This window comes from Apis cerana, linkage group LG15, assembly GCF_029169275.1.
Source record: "Apis cerana isolate GH-2021 linkage group LG15, AcerK_1.0, whole genome shotgun sequence".
In the NCBI taxonomy this organism is placed as follows: domain Eukaryota; kingdom Metazoa; phylum Arthropoda; class Insecta; order Hymenoptera; family Apidae; genus Apis; species Apis cerana.
Window position 1 is genome coordinate 6,033,980 of NC_083866.1, and position 23,301 is coordinate 6,057,280.

Below are 23,301 nucleotides of genomic sequence, written 5' to 3' on the forward strand. Positions count from 1 at the left end.
TAAATTGATTTTAATTTAAATATTGATAATAAATAAGGCTTTGGATTTTTAATTGATTAATATCTTCATATTTAATTTAATTGATTATAACAAATTTAACGAAAACAGTTCAAAGATAAAAATATTTTATTTCATTAATGAATAAAATATCAATAACATAAATGTTACTATAAAACTCATATACAAGTTTTCTAAAAATATGTTCTATATTTTTAATTTCTTTTTTTTTATTTTCATATATATTCTCTTCCATGAATTTTTCAAAATGAAAAAAATAATAAGTTATGCTTGTAATATAAATTTAAAATAATATAAATTTCAAGTATATAAATAAATATATAAAAAAAACAATTTGAGTAAGAAAAAATATAACGTAATGAATTTTAAATAATTAAATTTAAATAAATATTTTTCATATATAGATATTAAAATCTGTCAATAATCTATATATAGATGATTAAATTTATTAATTTTATTTTAAAGAAATTACATTTTTCAAATACATTTTGAGTTTAACAATAAATGAAGAAGATACATATATTGAATCACGTAGTAAAACAATCTATCATGGTCATTGGCACTATTACTATTTTGACTTTCGTAGTGTATTTACATTGAAGCGCATGTCGCGTGATTGGTTGGCTTGGCTGACGTGCGTGTGTTGACGTTCCATCAAAACAAAGCACGGTCGCGCGTCTCATCGAGCATTTTACCACGATACGTCGTTGCGAATGCGTCGTTTCTTTATAACGTGTTTTACGAAAGTGTCAGTTGTCTTTTCAATCGTGTGTGCATTATTAGCTTTTAAGTGATTAAGTGCGTGGATTATGATGGCATCCACTGTAAAATTCACTTCGGATGAGAGTTTGGGTGGTAAGTGAAAATTCGTTTCTTTGAACGCGAGCAGCTGTCAATAGAACGTTGCGGCCATTTCGCATGTTGCGATTGACGCATAAACAAATGCAGTCTTCTTTCCTTTTACGTTATAGATATATTTCTTTGCAAGGACATGTTATCTAAGATATTTTATATTATAATATTTTTTTTTCTTAAATAATGTATCCGTATTATTATATCATTATCAATATAAAATAATATATATTTTAGAGATTTTGGCGCGATTGTTTGTCTTTAATTTAATATGCCGGTATTATATTATAATATATTAGGTTTTCCTAAAAAAATTTAATATAATTTAACATAACTCGATTTTTAGAGTTTTCAATTATTTTATTGCGTATTAATAATTTCAAATATTATAATTTTATTCATTCAATTTAAAATCATAATTATAGAAAAAGAATTTTATGTTTATATATCAGTAAATATTTTTTGATATTTTTGATAAAAGATTTATCGGAAGATTTCTTATTTTATGTATGTATATTTTATTTTTTCTTGATAAAAAATTTAGAAAAATGTTCGAATATAAAGTTTATTTTTAATGATCTTTAATTTGAATGATATGAAATTTATTTTTTAATAAAATTTTCTTCCTAAAATGAAGCTGAATATCAATTTTTATTTTTTAATAGATATTTTTGACAACTTTTGAAAAATGAATTGCTTTTTTTGAACAAATTAATCATGCCTAAAATATAATTTTAGAAGATATACTTAACATTTAACATTATTTAACATTTCTATGTATATATTCATTTATTTATCTATATGAAAAAATGGCTCAATTTAAGAATTGTTCGTTATTGAATTACATAATAATTTTCAGTATTCTATAAATATTTGAATAATTTATATCATTTTAAAATAATTCTATGAACATGGTACTCATTGTCAATTAAATTCTTATATCTACTTCTATGTTCAAAATCTTTTATAAAAATTGAAACATCATCTAGAAAACATTATCAAGTTGTTATTATTATGACGTAACGTTTCTTTGCGTTGCTTGGTTAACAGATATCTCTTGCATATAATTGGAAAAGAATAGGAGTGGTCACAATAAATATAGCGGTTGTGTGTTAATTTTAGCGTTCGTAGGGCGATTGGATTCGGATATCGCTTATGGTTATTGTATCCTGACCAAAAAATCCTTTTCAAGAATATTATGGAGGAGTTCCAAAATGAAAGATACATAATTTTTCTCAGAAACATAACCTAGTGATATTTGTTAAACATTACTTATTCTAAAAAAAAGTTGACCTTCATTAATAGCTAACCTGACATTAACAGGTAATCTTGAAACATGACTTAACTCATGGAAAGCTTATTGTCCTTTCGTTTTTGTAAGAATGAACGTGACTGAAACCATGTACTTGCGTATCTTTCGAAATACCTCAATTTTTTATTCCTTTCTTCTTTCTTTTTCATTGGAAATGTAGTTTTAACTTGAAACGAAGAATGCTAAAAAATGTCTGGAATTTTATATATAAAATTTTTTTATAAAATTGTTTATTGAATATTTTGAAAGAAAATTATTATTCACAAAATATTTATATTTAAAAATATTATTCAAATATTTAATTTATTCACAAAAAGATTATTCGAAAGTTATTTATTATTTTGTAATTTAATATTTATCAAAGTACTTTGATAAATATTTTATTCTTTATTAAAGTAAATTGCATTTCTTTAAAAATCTCTTGTTTTCATGTCGTTTATGTATAAATATCATGAAAGAAAGATGCAATATTGCCGAATCATTTTTTTTTCAATATACAGCGTACATTGTATAAAAAGATATTTAAAACTGAGATTAAAAGACTGTTCGTACTATCGCATCATTCTCTTCGGGACGTTTGATTAAAATCGGCCGATGAAAGAGGGTCACGTTCGCGCCTATTTTTAAACGTAACGCTCGTTGGCGGACTTTAATTCAATTCATTAAGGCCACCTACCTACTGTGATTTTGTGGCACGTGACATTTCCTGGCCATTTTTGTTTCTTCATCTCGTCATATCAGCGGAATTTCCTGTATACTTTTCATATAAATTGATTAATTATCAAATTTAACTAGTTAAAAATTTAATTATCTAATTTTTTCAATTTGCAATTTTTTATATTCGATGAATAAATTTAAAACAAAATTCATGAAAATTTATAGATTAATTAATTAGCTTAAAGATGTCATTTATCATCATTTATATGTAGCTTTAAATTAAAATTCACCAACGATTTTTCTTTTCTATTTTTATTTTATAAAAATCAAGATAGAACATAAAATTTAACATAAAACATTTTGAAAACGTATAAAACTTTTCAAATAGGACATGTTTTATCGTTACGAATATTTTATGTTCACACAAATAAAAATTTTAAATATATATGTTTCTTTATTCCGTAATGATTTGGCAGTTTTGATATAACTAGAAACTAATTAATTCATTGATATATCTTATTATTTTTTTTAAATTATGTTAGTTACAAAAAAGTCGATTAAACGAGTAATTGTAATTCTATATATGAATATATAAAGCGTAGAATATAGTGAAATCAATCAAATCAATGTTCGAAAACGTATCCAATTACGTCAAAGATTCGCATTTATTAACTATAAAAATTTCGAACTTTACTTATCATACTTCAACTTTAAGCGAAATTTCTTATGCAATATGTATCGAGGTATATATATTTAAATTTTTTATTATTTTTAATATATATTCTAATATATATATATACATACATATTTGTATGTTAAATGTACGGCCTAGGAAAACTTGTCTTTACGTGGCTTATGGTCATAAATCTTAGTGTGTTGTCGTTGTTTGTTGAAAAAAAATATTGCTATGTTTTGTAAACTTGTCATATGGAATACGTTACAAACGTTCTCTTTCAGTCATTCATGCGCTTTTCTATATTGCTATGTACATTTCAATTTCTTTTTGTCGATTAAATTATCATATAAATTTCATTTGTTTTCAATATTTCGCAAAAATTATCAATTTACCGGATAATTTTCAAAGTATGTATGACATGTGAAATGTAAAATATTATTTTATTCCAATATTTATCTATGAATATGTCGAACTGCGATAGGCTTAATTATTACTTCTATTTTGCATTGCAAACACTTCATAACTTGGTTATATGATTTGTATAAACAAATCAAAATTACTTTGTCATTGTTCCTTAAACTTTTATTATGATAAAATGATGTATTTCAAATTAATTGAATTCCGGGATAATTTGCCAAAAATTATTGATAGAATTCATCCAGTTTACAGATTCAATTTGTAATACAATTATGCTATCAATATCACGTGTGTTTGTTCCAACATGTTTGCACAGAAAAATATCAAGAAGAGGGCGAGAGAAGCACAGTCAAGTCGTATTATTTTCTACGTTCAATGCGGCAGCATCGCGATTCTATTCACAAAGTTAACACGTGTGGCCTTGCTATGCATGTATTCGTTTATTTCGATTAAATAGAGTTGTTTCTTTCGAATATGTCTTGTATAAAAAATTCGATTGATTTTCGATTCTTTTTAAATCTAGCTTTTTGAATACAAGATAAATAAAAGTTGTGAAGAGGCTTTGAAAAAATATCTAAATGCAATTTTTAATTTAGAAATTTAGAAATCGATATTTAATATTAAGAAAAATAAGATAACTTTGGTCGTGCTTCATTAATTTTTTTTCTTATTTATTCTCTTTTTCATTTTCACCCGTTTACACAAATTAGCATATTTTTCTTGAATCTGATGTCTAATAAACTTCGATAATTCCATCAGTTGCTGTAATTTCTTCATATCTATCCGGATAAAATCACGAGAGTATACGTAGTGACAATTTTCTATTTCTTTTAGATCTACGTTGTTTTTAAAACACGATTTGACCAACATCTTTTCTCGTTTGTACTGGAATTTGATTCGCGAATAATTAATTAAAAATTGTGACGTTTCAAGATACGAATGTTGTCAATCATAGAACAAATCATAGATCGTCGATTAATTTGCATTACAAAATCTTGCGTTTCGAGAAAATTTTACGTGAAGTTATCATTATATTTACAATTCGCGATAATAATATTGGAATATTTACATTGGATTTATATGTGCGCACGTTCATTGTGTATCGCAGCTTATCATGTACCACACGTCTGGCATAAAGTTAATAAAACAGAGTAATGAATGATGTCATTCTATTACCACTAAACTCGTTTCACTTTTTCGGTTCAATAATTAAATTATCTACATAAAAATCGTATTGTTTATTCGATACAGATCTCTTGATTTATATATGATTATTAATAAATCGATTAACGATTTTTTGTATTAAAAATTGTGATTTTTAATTGAATAAAAATTATATGCTAAATTTAATTTAGCATTTTATAAATAATATAATATTTATAATATATATAAATATTAATAATATATATTAATATTAATAATATATATTAATATTAATAATATATATAAATATACATAAATAATAATAAATTCTACTTTATATTAAATAAATTTAATTTTGAATCTGCTCAATGGATATTTTAGTATAGAAGTTCAAATTTCAGATCTTGATTTTTAAAGTTAAATTTTTTTTTTCTTTAATATTAGAATTATCAGTCTATTACTTAATTTATTATATATATTATATATATTATAAATATATATTATATATATATATATTTTATGTAAATGATTGTAATTAAAATGATTTCACAAAAATGAATAGATATAATTATATCTTTATCTTAATGAAATATTAATATTTCAATAATCATAAAACAAATATTGTTTTAGTATTATTAAGAAAATAAAATTTAAGATTCTACTCAATCAAATAATTTTTTCTTCTAATTTTTCAAGATCTTCAAATACTTAGATATGAAATATTTAATATCTGGATATATACAATAATCATATTTTCTTTATTTATTTCTAAAATATTTTTATGAATATTGCAATCAATGTTTTATATATGTATTATAATCTTTTATATATAAGTAGATAATATAAATATATCAATAGATCATTCAACTTTCTAGAAGAGAAGAGGAGTTTTCTTATGAATATGAATTCTTGTTAAAATGGAACAATGTGATAATTTCAATTTATAATTTCTTTTCCCACAAGATTTTATAATAAATTCAATTTCTATTAGGAATTAATTTATTCATTTTAAATTCTACAATTAAAAAAATATTATTAATTTCTCTCAGGCGATTTTGTCAAATATTGATTCACGAAAATGATTAATGAAAAGTTCGATGTCTGTTATGAACAATTTATTTCGACGATTGATCGAATCGATATTTCATATGTAATTATCTATTATTGCGAAAAATAATTGTATTATTTATGAAGAGATATAGTAATTCGTTTAATTGGTGGATGTTGAAGAGAACATTTACTGTTCCTTAGAATTTGAAGAGATATTAAGTTTTAAATATGAGATATACATTAAAAAGAAGGTTAATGGAAAAACAAGTTTCAACGATGTTTGACATTTGCCTTAGAGGCTAATATAATTGGTTATTAAGTGCATCGTATAATAGTATATATCTTACTCTCTAATTTCTTATAGTATGTATGATATTTAAGTGGAAATTTATCGAACAATTGTAGATTTCACTTTTGTGAAATCTGCCTTTTTCGGAGCAAGTATCGCCATATGATAATTTTATTTTTACTTAGAAACTTTTTAAAATCTTGAAATATCTTGTTATGTATTTATATTGATCTTTACTTTTTTTTTTGCCAATATTATGAAGAAAATACAGTGAAAGAAATTCATTAATTGTTACAAATGATATGAAAATTTTTCTTGGTATTACGCATCATCGGTTTATTTTATATAATATAATAATATAATATATAGAATTGAAATTCATATTTTCATGGTTGTATTTTTTAAGTAGTTCAATCATGTTATTATACATTTAGGCGAATAATTTTTCAAGTTCTGTCAACTTGTAAAAAAAACAAAAAGAAAAGTAAAAATATAGGATATTCATAAAAAAAACAAATACATCATTCTGTTTCATTTTGCGTTTTAAAAAATATTTCAATATTTGTTTTTCTTTGCTCATTCGATTCAAGTACACGTACGATTCTTGCACCTTGTAATCTTCAATCTCTGATAAAATCGATTTCGAGATGATTTAAAAAACAATTGTTAAATTTTGGAATTTCTTTCTCAGGAAAATAATAATTCAATATCATGATTGTGTTGATATTCATTCGAGTATTTGTATGACGCAATACAAATATATTAATATATATTAATAATATATGTCGAAGTTGATATACGTCGGCCTTGACCATAAACCTTTTTGATAATCGAGTCGATGAGACTTCGATAATTCTCTATTCTTTCATCGCGTTTTACGCATATTATATATGCATTAAGAAATCTTAGGTGTGCTCTTTTTTCTCCTTTTAAATATTTTCAGGAAATCGAGTTCCTCTTGTTTTTACTATTAGCGTATAGGTTTCAATCAAGTTGTCTCATTTTACAATAAGCATCCTGTCTTCGTATCGCCTCGAAGAATACAGTGTATCGTGAAAACGAACGCTATTATATCAACTAATAACTGCGCAACAAGCAAATATCATCTTTGAAAATCAATACAATGACACAACATATGTATAGTAGCTTGAAGTATTTTAATACCATAGAATATTTAAAATTCAAAGAAAATTTTTGAGAAATAAATTGTAAATACACTTTGGATTTAGTATTACATTTTGTAGTTTGATATTTATTTTTTAAAAATAATTTTTGAAAAATAATGTTTATTATAAGGTTCCATTTCATTTATTTAATATACATGTGTCAGTTGAATAAAATAATTATCAAAAAATTTTTTCAATATTGGAAAAAATTTTTCAATTTTTAATCGAATTTTTTTAAAGTCGAACCAAGAAAAAATTATTAAAAAATTTTATCTCGAATGGAATGAGATGTGAATAGAATGCATAAATGTAATATCTTTGAATGAAATCCCATCTCGGAATCGTTAAATTTGCGATATGTTCGATACGGAGTTTGAATGACAAATGAGGCAGAACAACGATTCTCTCTCCTTTATATACACAGCGATTATTATCTTCGTGCAAATCAAGCACTAATCAAAATTATAATACAATCTTATTGTTAGAATAATTTTCAACTTTATATTTTAATTAAATAAATTATATATTATATTTTAATTAAATCAATTAAATAAATCTGAATATTTTAATTAAATTTAAAAATTTTTTAATATTATAATTCTTGAAAATTTTATTAATTTTAAAAATTTTTTTTAAAATTCATATTATCATATATTTATAGATATTAAGTTTATTACTTTATTTATATTACATTATATTTTTCTTTTATAGAATCTTGGGTGGAATTGAATCCAGTTCCCGACAGGATAACACCGTTACCGTTTAGTAGCGGAGGTGAAGAATATCTTCGATTGCTTAGAGAAGCGCAAAGAGATTCTTTGCCCTCGTCTGCTAGGCATTCTTTGGCATCTTCCCGTCGAGGCACACCAAGAGATAGGTATTTGCTTTATTTAATCTATTGTCGCCAACGTAAATTATTCCAAAATTCAATCTTTTATTTTCCGATCCTAATACTATTATTTATGTAATGTTACGCAAAATTAAAATGACAAATAACAATTCAAAATAATATTATTTATCACAAAATAAGAATTTGAAAGGAATTTTTAAAAATTAATTCTTTAAATCTTTCATAAAAGCTCTCGAAAACAATTTTTAAGATTTTATTTTTCAAATAAATGTTTGTGCATTAAGAGCGGACAGTTAATCTCAATGTAATATTTATTAGAAAAAAAAATATTCCGAAGAATCATTTTCGTGCGAATTTATCATTTGAGAGCGAAATTCTCGAAAGTTGAACAAGAAAATATTTTTTTTTCATATATAGGTTTTGTATTGAGAATATTTAATAATATTTAATTACTCTTAAAATTATCATTCTTAATGCAGACTAAGAAAAATATTTTTTTACTTATTTCTTAAATATTTTCAAGATTTTTATTCCGGAAGTAATGGAGTAAATATGGGAATATATTTGAATTAAAAATTCTTAGAGAGTTATTTTTTGTTAATGATTTTCGAGAATTTTATTGCCAAATATAATTGCATCTTGATGTTACTATCTAAATTGTTTTCTTTGGAAAAATAAATCCATCCAGAAAGGCAGTTAAAAAACTTGGTTTGCCTTATCCTACGTATGCCAGCACGAAGGAACTGGAGAAAAAGAGAGGAGGAAAAAAAAAGTAAATAATAAGCATGAATCAGATGTCGGAGGGAGAGATCTTTTTCTGGCCGGTTTCTTTGTACTCGTTGGAACATCTCAAGAACATGGATGAAAGAAGGAAAAGGCAAACAACGCCATGCTCTCCGTCGTGTCTGTGATCTGTTCGTACAAGCGACTTTTTTTTTTTGCATCCTCTTTTTTTTGTGTCTATTTTTTCTGATGTTACAGCGTTAGAAATATACACGAAATTACGAATACTTTCTAAATGATACAACAGAATTTATATATTCGTAAAAGTAATTAATTCTAAAAATTCATTAAACCGGAGAACACGTATAAAAAAAATTTATTAATCGATAGCTTGAGATTATCGAAATTAACATCGATGTTAAACAATTAAATAATAACGAATAAATAAATAAGCGATACATCTCGAGATAAGATTTTCTTTTTAAAGTTGGTATTTTACAAGCTTAACAATATATAATATCATGGAATAACTCTAAAACGCAATCTTTTGTGATCGATAAAGGAGCAATAAACTTTACGTGTAAAATTTCTTTCGTACATGTATTTCTTTATATATTACACGTTTTCTTTATGATTTTTTTTTTAAAGAAAAAGAAACATTAATATAATTTCACATTATTTGCGAATTAATGGCGCAGATGTTCGATGAGGTCATCTATTATCATTCGTAGTTCCGTGTGAAAGATAGGAAAAAAAGTATCATACGATGCTTGAGGTCATATGATAGAATGTAATATACATATATATAAATTGATATATGTCGTGTTAAATTGTCGATAAGAGGAACAAAACAAAACGAAGGAAGAGGAATGCGATATTTTGTAAATTCTTATCGTTTCTCTAATTTTCTTATCAGATGATTTTATCAGATGATTTATTTGATAAATCTGTTTAACAATCGGAATCTTGAAATGTAAAAACGTTTATAACAAATAACAAAAAAAAAAGAAATGTAAAATTCGTAAAATCTTTTATTATCTTATTACAGCCCGAAAAGTCCACCTAACAGTCCAAACACGGAATTATCAACCGAGGATGAACTTAAGGGAGTTTATATAAATTATTGCTGCAACAAGGTCAGTTTCAGTTAATCGATTTCTAATATCGTGTGCCTGTGTAATTCACTACGACAAATAATTTTAAGTGCTCGTATTCCTGTGCGTTCCTCCAACCATCTATTTGTCGTGTTAAGGGTCATCGTGAAATCAACAGACCGATTAATCGTTACGTATCCATTTATAAACCATACGATTCCAAATACTTTCCAACAATATCCTTTTATAAATTCGATGCAATCTTAAGAGAAAATTACATCGTTCCATTCATCTGGTCGTTGCTCTAGTTTTCTCGTGACGCATGTCCAATCGAAGTACTTCAAAGGAGAGACCCATGCAACTGGTTTTATCGAACGAAACAAAAGCTCGAGGGGCCACACTTTCCATGCAAGGTCTACAGATCACTGACTTCTCTGACGGCACGCCTCTTCTAGTATGCACTGTAGGTCATAGAACACGCGAGGCATTTCTACGCTAGTTCCTGCATGCTTCTGTGGGCGTAGAATGTCGAGTTTTTAAACCGATAAATATAACGTGGCAGAAATTCGGAATGTACGAATCGTTATCTGGACGATTTGGTGGCTTGGTTCATCCAAGCTTTGTGTATTTAGCCGATATGAAAATCAATACGCCTATATTTAAATCAGGCTGATAATTGTATCAGGATCTTTATTTACCCATGGTTTATCTATCCATGGTTTATTTATCCCTCGAATGGAATGTTGTTTTTTTCAACTCTACCCTCGTTGGAAATTATGATTAAGGTATATTTATTAATTCGTTCGCGGACAAAAGTTATCAGTAAAAAGCAATATCGTGCATGATATCGACGATGAAAATAACGACAAAGACAATTATACAGAGGTGGAGTGAGTAATGATAACGTGGTGCGAAGAGGCGAGCATTTTCCATGAGTCAGTTGCTCAAACGTGTTTTCACTACGTGTTTTCAACAAGCTTCTTTGTGTCCCCCGCCAATCTTTGTCAAAGCAAGGTCTTTGGAAAGCTAAGCGTCGCCGAGTCTTCTTTGAGAATCTTTCGTTTCTCGTTTCAACCGCTTAGATAATGCATTAAAAATAGAATATCTTAAGGAGTTTCTGTTTCCCTGGCACTTCGTCCATCTTATCTCCGATGCGATACTCTTTTCTTTTTACATTGTCCATGCATCGCGAACAATGTCGATTCATTCCACGTTCTTCGTGGCTCTTCGTTCCTTTATTTTCAACCCAACACATTAAATACGTGAGGGAGGGATTAAATCGATGAAAATGAATGACCTTGATATTGGAACCAAATTCAAGAAGAAAGAAAAAAAATCATAAAAAATACAGTTAGTTCCGCATCAACGAATCAGAGTTAACTACGCATTACATATTCGTAATCATAGACGCGCATTTGCACTCTGTTATGCCTCGTAATCCACTTACCGATCAAGGATACCTGGATTCGCAGCTATAGTTTCGTACTTTCGCAACTACATATGTACATACTTTATGTACATTTTCTATATAGGAACCTTGATAAACTTTACCGAGTGGATCGTTATCGATCCCGATTGTCAGCATGTGTAAAGATTCGAGAAACGAGCCGAACTGAGAAAGTAATTTAAATCGAATCGAGGTAAAGGGAAGGAAAACAAGTTTCGTTCGCATTCACCGAAGAAAGAAACTTACACGAGTGTGTATAAGTTTTACACTGTGCTAGTTCGTTCACCTGAGTTAGTGTTTATCGGTGTTACGCGCATATACACCTCCGTTACGGAGGACAGATCACGCGATCGTGAACGAGCGAATCGCTGCTCTCTACGTTTATGCTTAGGTCTTTTTCATACAATGAGATTTGCTTCATTAAATTTAAATCATGCATACCGTATATAGAAACTCGATAAAATGTTTCAGACAATCGTGACACTGTTATTTATATTCTCGCTCGATTGGTCTGCATGTTTATACAGTTAACAAAATATGAATCATCAATACCTTTTAATGATATATTTTCGAGGATTTCGAGAATGATGACGATCTCACGACTCGAGATGATATTTTTATAGCACTTTCGCTAATCATCGATATTATCTTAGATTCTTATAAAATTTTTGGAAAACATATACGAATTCGCCAGGGGTCGATAGATCGAAGAAGATACGAACTATCGATGTTTAAGCTTTCTATATCTTCATCGTATCTTATACAAATCTATGGTACAAGGATTATCGCGTGAAAGAGTTGAAGTGAAGAGTTTTTACACTTTTCTCATCTCGAGCAAAAACCGGTCCTCTTGCTCGATTCGCATTCGAGAAACGGCTACGATTCAAGTTGATGGAGAAGAAGAGAAAGAAGGGTAAATATATATATATATACTTTGATACAATGCGCTTGTGCAGAATTAAATTGGTCGGCCGTTATACTCATTCCGAAAGCATTCATGCTGTTACGTGGAATGTGATGAATCCAGATATAAGATGATTATGCGTTATTAGGCAACATAATAATGATTAATCATTGTATGTGGAATTATATGTGATATATATTTATGTAGTAATATGTACGAAGAATATGAAAAAAAAAGTTGACAAATTATACTTTTCAATTTTTACAGGAGAATTTAATATATTATTTTGGAATATAATATAATATATTATTTTGTCAAGTTTTTCACTTTGTTGATGAAAAATAGAAAATCAATAAGAATAAATTCCAAAAATATAATTCCAAATCTGTGCCAAGGTTGCAAGATCAATATTACAATTTAAAAATTTCACAATCCAAAATTCGAATCGAATTTCAAGATTTGAACTTTTGCACAATTAATGAAGATAGAAAGTTTGTTTATGCGTCGCAAATTCTCAAGAAATTTAATATAGAAAGGTGACGTGAAATAGAGAGATTAAAATTTCTTTCCTGTTTGTTACATGAGAAACTGCATGTGTATTTTACTTTCAACCCATTTCAAAGAGGAAATTACATTTCCGAGTACAATTCCATGAATCGCCTTCCAAATCGTGCAAAAAGTTTATTTGCAATTACTTTATAGAAAGGATTACTTTGTAGATGGATTCTCCGTTTATTTAATAATTAACAGTAAGTGCATTTCGCGCGTTCAATACGAAACAGCAAGTGTTAATTTCAGCATACCAATTCGGGTGCTGAACTATGCGCACGCGTTCTATGCTGGTAGTTTATTTATATTTCTACTCTCATTTATCCTGCACGAAAAGCTTCGCTACCTAAAATCCATCTCTTCAGCTGTATTCCATTTCGCAAAATAGCGAAATAGCTACTACGTCGATTACCAATGATTTTATCGAGATGTTGTAATCGTTCATAGACTTTTACAGTTTTCGCCAAGCAATTAATTCTTAATTAAAGAGAGAATTAGATTTCGATTTGATCTCTGCGAGATTACCTCGTCGCTTGCGATTGTTTTCAAAAAGATCGCCATTAAATGAATCGATATAAATCATCGTGTTAATCGTTCCAATTGTTATTTTATTTTTTCCAGTAATATATCAAAGATTTTAAATAACGTTCGTCGCTTATCTCTTATTATGATACATAAATTCAGCGAGCTCGAATCTGAGATGGAATAGATAGATTAGAAATAAATGATCGATTTCGACGTTAGAAATGAAGTGATTATAGAAATGAATTATTGCGTTATTCCCAGAGTTTCTGAATCATTGATTCTTCTCTAGTAACAAGTGTCCATAAAGTAAGAAAAACAAGGATCCAGCATCAGAAATTCCTTTGTGCTACGCATAAACAACAATAATTATGATTATTCATCATCATTTTCTTGTAAATGATCTCTCGCAGAAGATCAATTTAATGCGAATTCATAACATGTTACGTTAATCAATAAAAAATGCAGCATTCAATTAAAGAAGTTTATTGGAGAGGAAAAAGGACCGTGCCAATGGTCACGTACACCATCCTCCACGAGTTTACAACCTGTGATCCTTGTCACGTACCCAACAAGGCAATCATGATTATATTTGATATCTCTTATTTTCAAGAAGAACAAAAGAATGAATACTATCTGTTTTGAATAAACATTTCATTTGATAAAAATACGCTTTTATCAAATACATATATATATTTTGGATTTGAATAGAAGAAAGGCAAGTTTTATTAAATTCTCGGTGAAACACTGCTCTTATTATGACAAAGAATGATGGAGATATATGCGGAAAGTGCAACTCGTCATTGACCCTCTCGAGGCAAAACTGTGGAGAGTAGCACATAGTAGCACATAGTATTACATAGTGAAATGTCGTCGGTAACTAGGGGTTTTCTCGTTGAATGAGGTCCGAAACAGCCGGCAGTGGACGTAATTCCCGGTTATTACGTTGGCGAAAGGGAAGCAAGGGACGAGGAAGAAAGAAACTTGCGGCCAATTGCGGTTTGAAAAGAGCGAGATGAGGCACGCCAGGCCACTTTTCAACCGAGTCGTTAGCGCTCGAATGGTAAACCAATTCGAAACCATGCCGAGATGCGATATTAACTTCATGCGCGATAAAGAAATGAATTCGTCGGAATTGGCTAATGGTCGCTAGACAGTCGCCATTTCTTCGAGACAAAACATGCATGACCTAGTTTTCTTGGATCGTATTTTACAATAGTTTTTTTTTGCGTCTCAAGATGTCGTAACCTCCTTAAAATTGAATTTTGATGCGTAATTTTATTACGGTCTTTTATTTCGTCATACTCTACGTGCTCCACTTTCGAGAAACTATTACAGTCGAAGCGGAGAGGATTGATTTTTAAATCGTACAATGGAAATTCGGACATTTGCACATGTGAATTACGTTCTCCGCTCTAAAAACAGGGATATTTTTTTCTTCCTCTTCGCCTATTCTTTGTGAACGATTGATCTCACGATGATCAATGATGATTCGAGTTCGTCTAGATAATATGGATTGACAATTATTAGATGTATAAATAAATCGCAGTTTTTTTTTTAGAATTTTCCCCTTAGATCATTGTCGCATTTACGAGAAAAAATGGAGCATTTTATAAACTCGCGTCTATTACCTTGAACTAATTATTGGTCATCAGTTCGTTTCGTCATCAGTTTCGTCTAGTCTGTGTGGGAAGATTGACACGTACGATGAAATCAACCGAGGAAAATCCTTTTAAAGCTATTCCTCGTCAGTCGCAACCTAGTTAGACTTATTCATGAGTCCTTGGTTTGCTTGCACGTTGCAATGTTTATTCTAAGTGCATTGAACTCTGAGATTCTTATGCTCCTAGCACTCCTATAGTATATACTCCTTTTTGCTGCGTTTAGAATTCTTTTTTCCATATATATATATATATATATATATATATATATATATTTCTTCTTTTTATATTCGATTTTATATGATTATATACAGTTGTTCTCTTTTTTAACATCCTCGTTTTTCGTACATTTTTGTATTTTGAGTGGTAGAGATCCTTCTTAATTAGTCAAAATTTTATGGAAAATAAAAATGATTCACTAATAGCTACCGTTTTAACTTTTAGATTTTTTTTCGTAATGGAACTATTCATGAAAATTTATGACACCGAGTTTCGTTCGGACGTTTTCGAGCGTGAATTCGGATTCGAGAAGAATCGTACGTACTCGTAGTCGAGATTAACTACGCATTACTCAAAACACTATTTCAAGAACGCATGTTCAGTTGACGATCTTGGCAAATGGTATGGATAAATTAGATCATGGATAACGAGAGAAAAATATTTGTTTTTCGTTATATTATATTTTTACAATTTTATATATATGATGTAATTACTATGGTGACACTTGCCTCGCGTGAGTCATAAAAGTACGAGGAGGGGATATATTTTTAAAATTCCGCTAGTTACGTGTGATTATTTATGATAATTATTTGTTACTTATTATCATATGAATATACATTACATTTTTTTCGTTATTTTATTTATTTGCTTTACGATTCTATCATTATATTCGTGAATATTATTATATTTCTGATCTATAAAAAATTATTAATGAATATTATTGATATAATAAATTAATCAATAAAAATAAATTCATAGTATTATTTCGATATCGTGGAGATTACTGTAATAATTCGATTATCATTATATTCATTGCATGATTCATTGAAACGTATGTAATGCGTATAATCAATTTTTCTCTTTAAAATACAGAATTGTTTGTAAATAAATACAAGTTTTATTTGATAAAACCTAATCTATGTATAAATATATCGTATATTATATATTATAATCAAATAATCATTGCTCGTATCTTGGTTGGTTGATCGCCAAGTCAAATTATTTTTGAATATTTTTTACATCGTTTATAGATAAAAAATATATGTGCATTTTATCTTAATAATTCACGTTTCGTTTGTTGCAAGTTTTTAAATCGAAATTAAAATTACTCGAGTTTCACAATAGATATTCCAATAATAGGCTGCATTTGTTAAGAGATAAAGACATTATTTTAAAAAATTCATTTCAATTTTTTTCCCTCCTCAATAATGGAAAAGAATGGAACAATGAAAAAAATGATTCGCATTTGTTTCAGATTAAATATTTCAATATTTACATTCGAGATTGATTTACAACGATTATATGAGTTTTCATCGCGTGATAAAAATCTTGATCTTGATAACTTTTGCATCGGTCTCTCGACGAGTTGGATAGGTCGTGTAATGGAAAACCAGCCATTCCTTTATGCTGTTCGTGTAAAAACGGCCGCCTGGTAAATTGATCCGCGACTTCAATTGACGTAGGAATACGCGTATCTTCAATTTCACTCGACGATACAGGATCCATGTGCACCGTTTAAACATTTTTAAATCGGATTAAATCGGATTACGCGCTCAAGACGAACGATGCTTTTCATAAGAGCATTTTTTTCTTTTTTTTAAAGAGGATTAAACAGATTCCTTAAAACATTGTTGTTTTTTTTTTCTCTTATGTGTGCAGGAATCCGAATTTCTGGAGAAGAACACCGATTGGATCTATGAATGGAGTTCGCGCCCAGATCAAGCACCACCGAAGTATGAGAATTTGCTATTTTTAATACCTCAATCGTAAGACAAATAGATCTTTTGATCGCGTGCAACAAGGCATTTATCGATTTTCCTTTTTCATTTTAGAGACTGGAAATTCAAGCATCCTCAGGGAATGAATAAAAGAAAATCTTATAGCATTCGTACAACGAAAGTGGGAAAAATTGGATTGTTCTCAAAAGAGGTCCTTTATACTCTTGTTATCACGAATATTCTATCCGTTTTGGTTGGAGCTGGCTTGGGGTAAGAGAACACTGCTCGACGACACATCTAAATCTTTTTCTTTTCTAAAAGCATGATAACGATCAGAATGCTTTTAAAAACTCTGCACGGTTGTTTTAGGGTTTGGTTGTCCAGGCGAGGATCGATAACGACCAGCGTGACCATCGAGTGAAAAAAAAGAGACCAGTACACGAAAGTCAGGATTGCTGCGCTGGAGTTTGCGAGAATACGGAGTATAGGGTTGGTCTATTTCGAGCCGCTAGAAAGACTGAAAAGCCAAGAAAAAAGGGTCGATCGAGCCTAACAAAACACACAACATATTATTTCGATTACCACAATTTAATATTAGCACTTTTTATTCTATTCTTCCCTGCCCGAAAGAAACTTAACTTACGGTGTACTTATTGAACGCCGTATTATTGTGTAAGTCATATGCAATTATATGCTTAAAAAAATGCTTAAAAAAAAAAAGAAAAAAGAGAGTGAGAAAAAAAGAAAAAAATAATATGGTTATATATTTAGCGTTGTTGAGGAAATAAGATAATGTCCATTTTATACCATTTCTAATGCGTTTCTATCAGCGATAGTCTGTAGGTATAGCTTGGATAGTATTTATCGATAACAATTATTATTCGTTAATTGAACAGAAAATAAAGATTTGAGAAAAAAAAAAATATAAAGAATATTTGCGTAGATATATATGTACATCGTTTTGTGTATGAAAACGGTTAGGAAAATGAGAGTGTGTATAAAAAAAGGAAAAGAAAGAAAAGATTTTTTGCGATGAGAGAAGGATTTATGCAGTGTTAATTATATCTTTGTTTAGATTATTCGAATATTCTGCTGCACTAAAATTTGTGCGTTCGATGTTGGTACGAATTCAAGTGGCGTCTTTGCTAGTTGTTTCGTAAAGCGAAATGTGATAGAAAAGGTGGTATTTAATTAATGGAATTTCATCCTTTTATTGAATTGAAAGGAACGATCGATATGTTTTTACAACGTACATCACGATGATACGATTGTTTAAGCATGTGGTAAGTTTGATTATTCGTTCCGTTCTCATACACTTTGGATTTTATATAGTTACGACCCTAAACGAGATGTAAAGAAAAAAGAAATATAATACAGCATAAGTGTAGTTTTTTTATTATTATTATTATTATTATTATTATTATTATTAATTCGTTACCAATGAAACACAGAACTGACAATTTGAATGCAATCACTCGTTGATTGATATTTCTTTAATCTTATGTATTTATAATATGCGTTTTGAACAGTTGACAGGAATTTTATACAATATAAATGATTTTATATTTAACAATTTATAATTTTTTGATAAAAGGATAAGCAGAGTAGAAATGATTAAAAAACAAAAAAATATGAAATTTAGTTAAGTGCAACATTATTTAATTTAATGGAATTTTTAATGGAAGAAAACTGTCTATTTTTATTTTCGTGTTTTAATAATATTTTTAAATCAATTTGAGTTTTTTCTCGCTAAGTGAAAGATATATTGTTAATTTACAATTGTATGCGTTAAAAAAAAAGTTATGTTCTTTTTCACAGAATTATATACGAGTTGCTTTTTCTAATGGCACAATGTGTGATTTGTATTGAATTATCACAAAATAAAAGACTCAATATTGATTGCATCAAGTTGACAATTTTCTAAAATTTATCGCGTTTTTCATAAAATATAAATAACATATAAATAAAGTATAAGATGTTCTGTATATTAAAAAATAGTGCGTATTCGAGATGTATGTAAAAATTAGAAATGCATATTTTTTTTTCCAATATATTTATATTTTCAATATAACTCTATATATTATGCGCGCAAATTCTCGCTTTTGAAAAATTTCAGAAAAGTGAAGTTACACACGCATCATCATATCATTTCTTGCATATTCTATATTCATCAAAACACGTAATTGACTATCTCCATTCGTTAGGGTTATTCAAATCAACCCTACAAGATGTTGCACCAACCAAAAAAATAGGAATTCCCTCGCCGAAAAAATGAATGTCCAGAAAAAAATCTTTAATCTCTCACAACTTCGCACGAAGTTCGCAACAAAAAGTTTATAAACAGCCATTAACACAACAGATCGAAACAAATTGGTTTTTCCTTCCAAGGATGACTAATAACGATAATGCGAGCATCACTGAGAAAAGTATAAAGATCTTTATTAGAATTTTTCCTTTCGAGAGATTCTGTGAATCGTGCGCAAAAATCGACATGAATCGCAAGGTAAATGAAATTTCTCTTCTGCCCGAATCCATTTCTCTCCCCTCGTACTGAAAAGAGATAATTTTGTTTTTATGTTATTTAGAAGATTTTCATACGGTATCTACAAGAAATGCAACCGAATAGAATAGCTATACCAAAAAAACCATCTTACTGGTGTTTTCAAGCGGATGAAATTTTTTATAACTGTTCACAAGAAGAAGTGTACCGTGTTACAACCGAGGATCTTGTACCAAAGTAAGGAAAAAATATTTTTTACTTCGATTGATGCTGTTCGAAACATTTGGTATATGTTATCGATGTTAACGATATTTTTTTTAAAAAAAAAGAAAAGAAAGTTTCGAATGGTATCGAATAATGATATCGATGTAAGGAAATGTAAGTTGATATAATCGAAGAATCACAATTTAAGAATTTTAGATGGTGTGAATTGTATTTTAATGGGCTACGGACAAACAGGTTCTGGGAAGAGCTTTACCATGAGCGGTCTCCGAAACAACTGGGAAGTACGATTATGCGGAATATATTTTCAATTTTAAGTTTTTATATCGCAAAGACAGCGATTACATCCTTTTTCTCAGCACAGAGGCCTGGTCCCGCGACTTTTGACCCAAATGTTTGCTGAAAAGGCGAAAAGAAAAAAAGCCAACAAAATAGAATACTGTATAAGCTTTATTGAGATTTATGGAAAAGAAACGAAAGATTTGTTACTCTCTAATACGGATAATAACAAAGTCAAGATAAACGAGCGAGAACCGTTCAAGGTATTATAAAATATTAAAAGAGAAAGAAAAGATCAAGGAAGGAGTATTCGATGAGTATTTCTCAGTCAGAGAAATTGTAGGAAATCTCTGTGATACCTGTGGATAATGAAAATGAATGTCTGAAAAAAATCTTTGAAGGAGAAATTAGGAGATCGATTGCAATAGGATCGACTTATCCAGCCTCTCACTTATCCATGTCTGTGATTACTTTTCATGTATCTAATCTCAGTTTAATAACATCATGGGGTATTGTGACGACAGCCAAAGTAATTATTCATTATATTATTTGTATCTCTATGAGTTTTTTAAAGCGTGAAATTGGAGATAATAAGATTTCGAATTAATTGGCTTTGTTCCTTTTTTCTAATTAAAAATTTAATTTAACACGTTAGATACATATTGTGGAAACAGCTGGTACAGGAACAGTAGGAAAGAATAGTTGCTGGAAAACAGCGACAGATATTGGTATGGCGAATTTAATGAAAACTCAGCTGGAGCAATTCTTTTCACATATAGAAAGTCCAGCCACTATTAATATATCACGCTCCAATAATTTGTTCAAGATTTTAGGAAATGGTTTTTCAGTTTCATCTATAATTCGGTTATTAAAAGGAAATTCATGATTGTATTTAAATTATAAATTTAAATTATAAATTTATCATAATATGACTCATAATGTAATTGTAAATAGGTTTATATCTCATATTCGAATCACGGAAGAGGATCTCGACATCACGTTATCAACTTTACGACTAACCACAAATATTGCAAAGTTAAAACCAATCAGGATAAAAAAAGATATTAAATATGAAACGGATTTGATTATATGCAAACTTCAGAACGAAGTTAATGCTTTGAAGAAGGAACTGATGTTGAACAATTTGATTTTAAATCAAGAAGCGATAATGAATATTTCCAAGTCTCGGATGGAACAAATTAACCGGAGTATTTTTAATTTTTTAAACGACAAGATTTCGGACTTCACGCTGTTTAGTATGTCCCAGGCCCAAGTATTGTTAAAGTGTATCAAGGATTTATATAACAGGTTGCATAATCTGTGTTATGTATAGGATAGTTTTAGATTCAATTTCTAAATAAATGAATCGTTAGATTAACCGCCAAGGAAGTTGAAGTTGAAAAATTAAAAGAGACGTATGAAAATTTAATCAAAATCGTGCCGGAAGTTAGTTCAGCAGCAACTTTACCCAAGGTATTATTATTTAATTAAATATTACATTTTTAATAGATTAATAAATTTAAATCGTTATATTTTTATTTTGAATAAAAAAATGCTAGAAAACTCTATTATCTACCGATGAAATCAATGACCAGACACAAGTTAAGAGTCCTTTCTTAAAATCTATTGATTATATGGAAGAAGATGAAAAAGAAGAAAAAGAAGTTGGAACTTTAAAGATACCCAGTAGATTAATATTTCTATTTAATTATTGAATATTAATTTTATTGAATATTAATGAATAAATTTATCGTTCAATAGCGGAAGGTGTAACTATAGGTCCCTTTATGAAAGAACTTACTGTTGATGAAAGTTTAAAACAACCCAAACATATAATGGTGACTAAAATTAATATCGAGAAAATTGATATCCAGAATATACAGGCGGTTAGACTATTTTTATCTGAACATATTTTTTTTTTAAATTTTCATATATTACTGATTTATGCACATTAATAAAGGCTCGACAATTGTTTCATACTTTCTTAAAAGAGAATATAGAATATGCAAAAATTAAGGACAAATTTGATAGAAACGAGAAGACTTTTGCTATAGTTCGACAAAAATTTATAGATACGATTGATAGTTATTTCCAGGTGCATTGCAATTTTATTATTTTTTTATTAATTAATATTTAACAAAATTTTATTTAGAATTTTTCTTAATTTTTTTAAATTACTTCTTCCTAGTCAAAAAGAAGTGTAGATGATGCGCGTGATAAATTAAACAAATACCGACAAGTTCGACAAGTTTTAGAATTAGAAGATTCAGAAAAAAAAGATAATATATGTGAAATTGAAAGAACAATTGAACAAAATCTTTTATGTTACGAAAAAGTGTCAATTAATTTAGAAGAAGAGGTTAATCAGATACAAAATGAAATTAACACGTTATCAAATCAACGTATTGAAATGAAGTTAAAGCTAGAATGTGGTTTTCGAAAATATTGTAAACAAAAGAATATTTTATTGCATTGTACTGAAAAATTGATGAAAATATTGTTGGAACCTGAAGTAGATAATCTGAAAATAATTCAATATGAGTTCAATAAGTTTCAACGAATGATGTTGCGAAAAACAAAAGTAAATATTATTTTAATTTAAATATTTGAATTTTAAAATTTTTAAATTTTTTAATCTTCCTTTTTCTTTTATATTAGGAATTAGAAAGAACAAAAAAAGTACGTTTTGATAAAGGAATATGCAATAGTGCTAATACATAGCTAACGAAAATATTATCTTCTTAGCAATAAATATTAATATTTAGTATACAAATAAAAGCATTTTTGAATAATTTTAAATTGTATTTTGTAATTTAAACGCGAGAAATTATCATTAATGTGAATGAAAACTATATATAGATAAGTAAAAACGATATATAGACAATAAATAATAAAAGAAAGATAGAAATAGAGGGAGCAAAATATTGAAATCAGCGCCATCTTTAGAGTGTCGCAAATGAAATACAAAAAAAAAAAAAAAAGAATAAAAAATAATCGAAGAAAGATAAAGATAGAATAATAATGGATTGTTAA

At 28.4% G+C, this 23,301-nt stretch overlaps 2 protein-coding genes across 3 annotated transcripts; both read left to right on the forward strand.

Annotated features, from left to right (window-relative positions):
• The first annotated feature begins 84 nt into the window (after window positions 1-84).
• Window positions 85-19,171, forward strand: LOC107996284 (BCL2/adenovirus E1B 19 kDa protein-interacting protein 3). 2 transcript variants are annotated; one of them, XM_017054249.3, is made up of 6 exons: window positions 85-873; window positions 8,292-8,457; window positions 10,202-10,289; window positions 17,209-17,282; window positions 17,382-17,537; window positions 17,637-19,171. In XM_017054249.3, exons 1-6 carry the CDS (start codon window positions 828-830, stop codon window positions 17,686-17,688), a joined length of 582 nt encoding a protein of 193 aa, XP_016909738.1. In that variant the 5' UTR covers window positions 85-827; the 3' UTR covers window positions 17,689-19,171. The 2 variants fall into 2 exon arrangements, with proteins under 2 accessions (XP_016909738.1, XP_061941798.1); XM_062085814.1 differs by having other exon boundaries at window positions 627-873; window positions 17,209-17,315.
• Window positions 19,172-19,187: 16 nt separating this feature from the next.
• Window positions 19,188-22,989, forward strand: LOC107996283 (kinesin-like protein klp-20). Its single transcript, XM_062086202.1, is given in 13 exon segments — window positions 19,188-19,770; window positions 19,853-20,004; window positions 20,180-20,531; window positions 20,612-20,797; window positions 20,924-21,132; window positions 21,223-21,576; window positions 21,642-21,741; window positions 21,828-21,954; window positions 22,030-22,154; window positions 22,229-22,363; window positions 22,457-22,866; window positions 22,868-22,874; window positions 22,927-22,989. Coding segments are annotated over 11 exon segments (1,866 nt in total). The 5' UTR covers window positions 19,188-19,770; window positions 19,853-20,004; window positions 20,180-20,381.
• The last annotated feature ends 312 nt before the right edge of the window (window positions 22,990-23,301 follow it).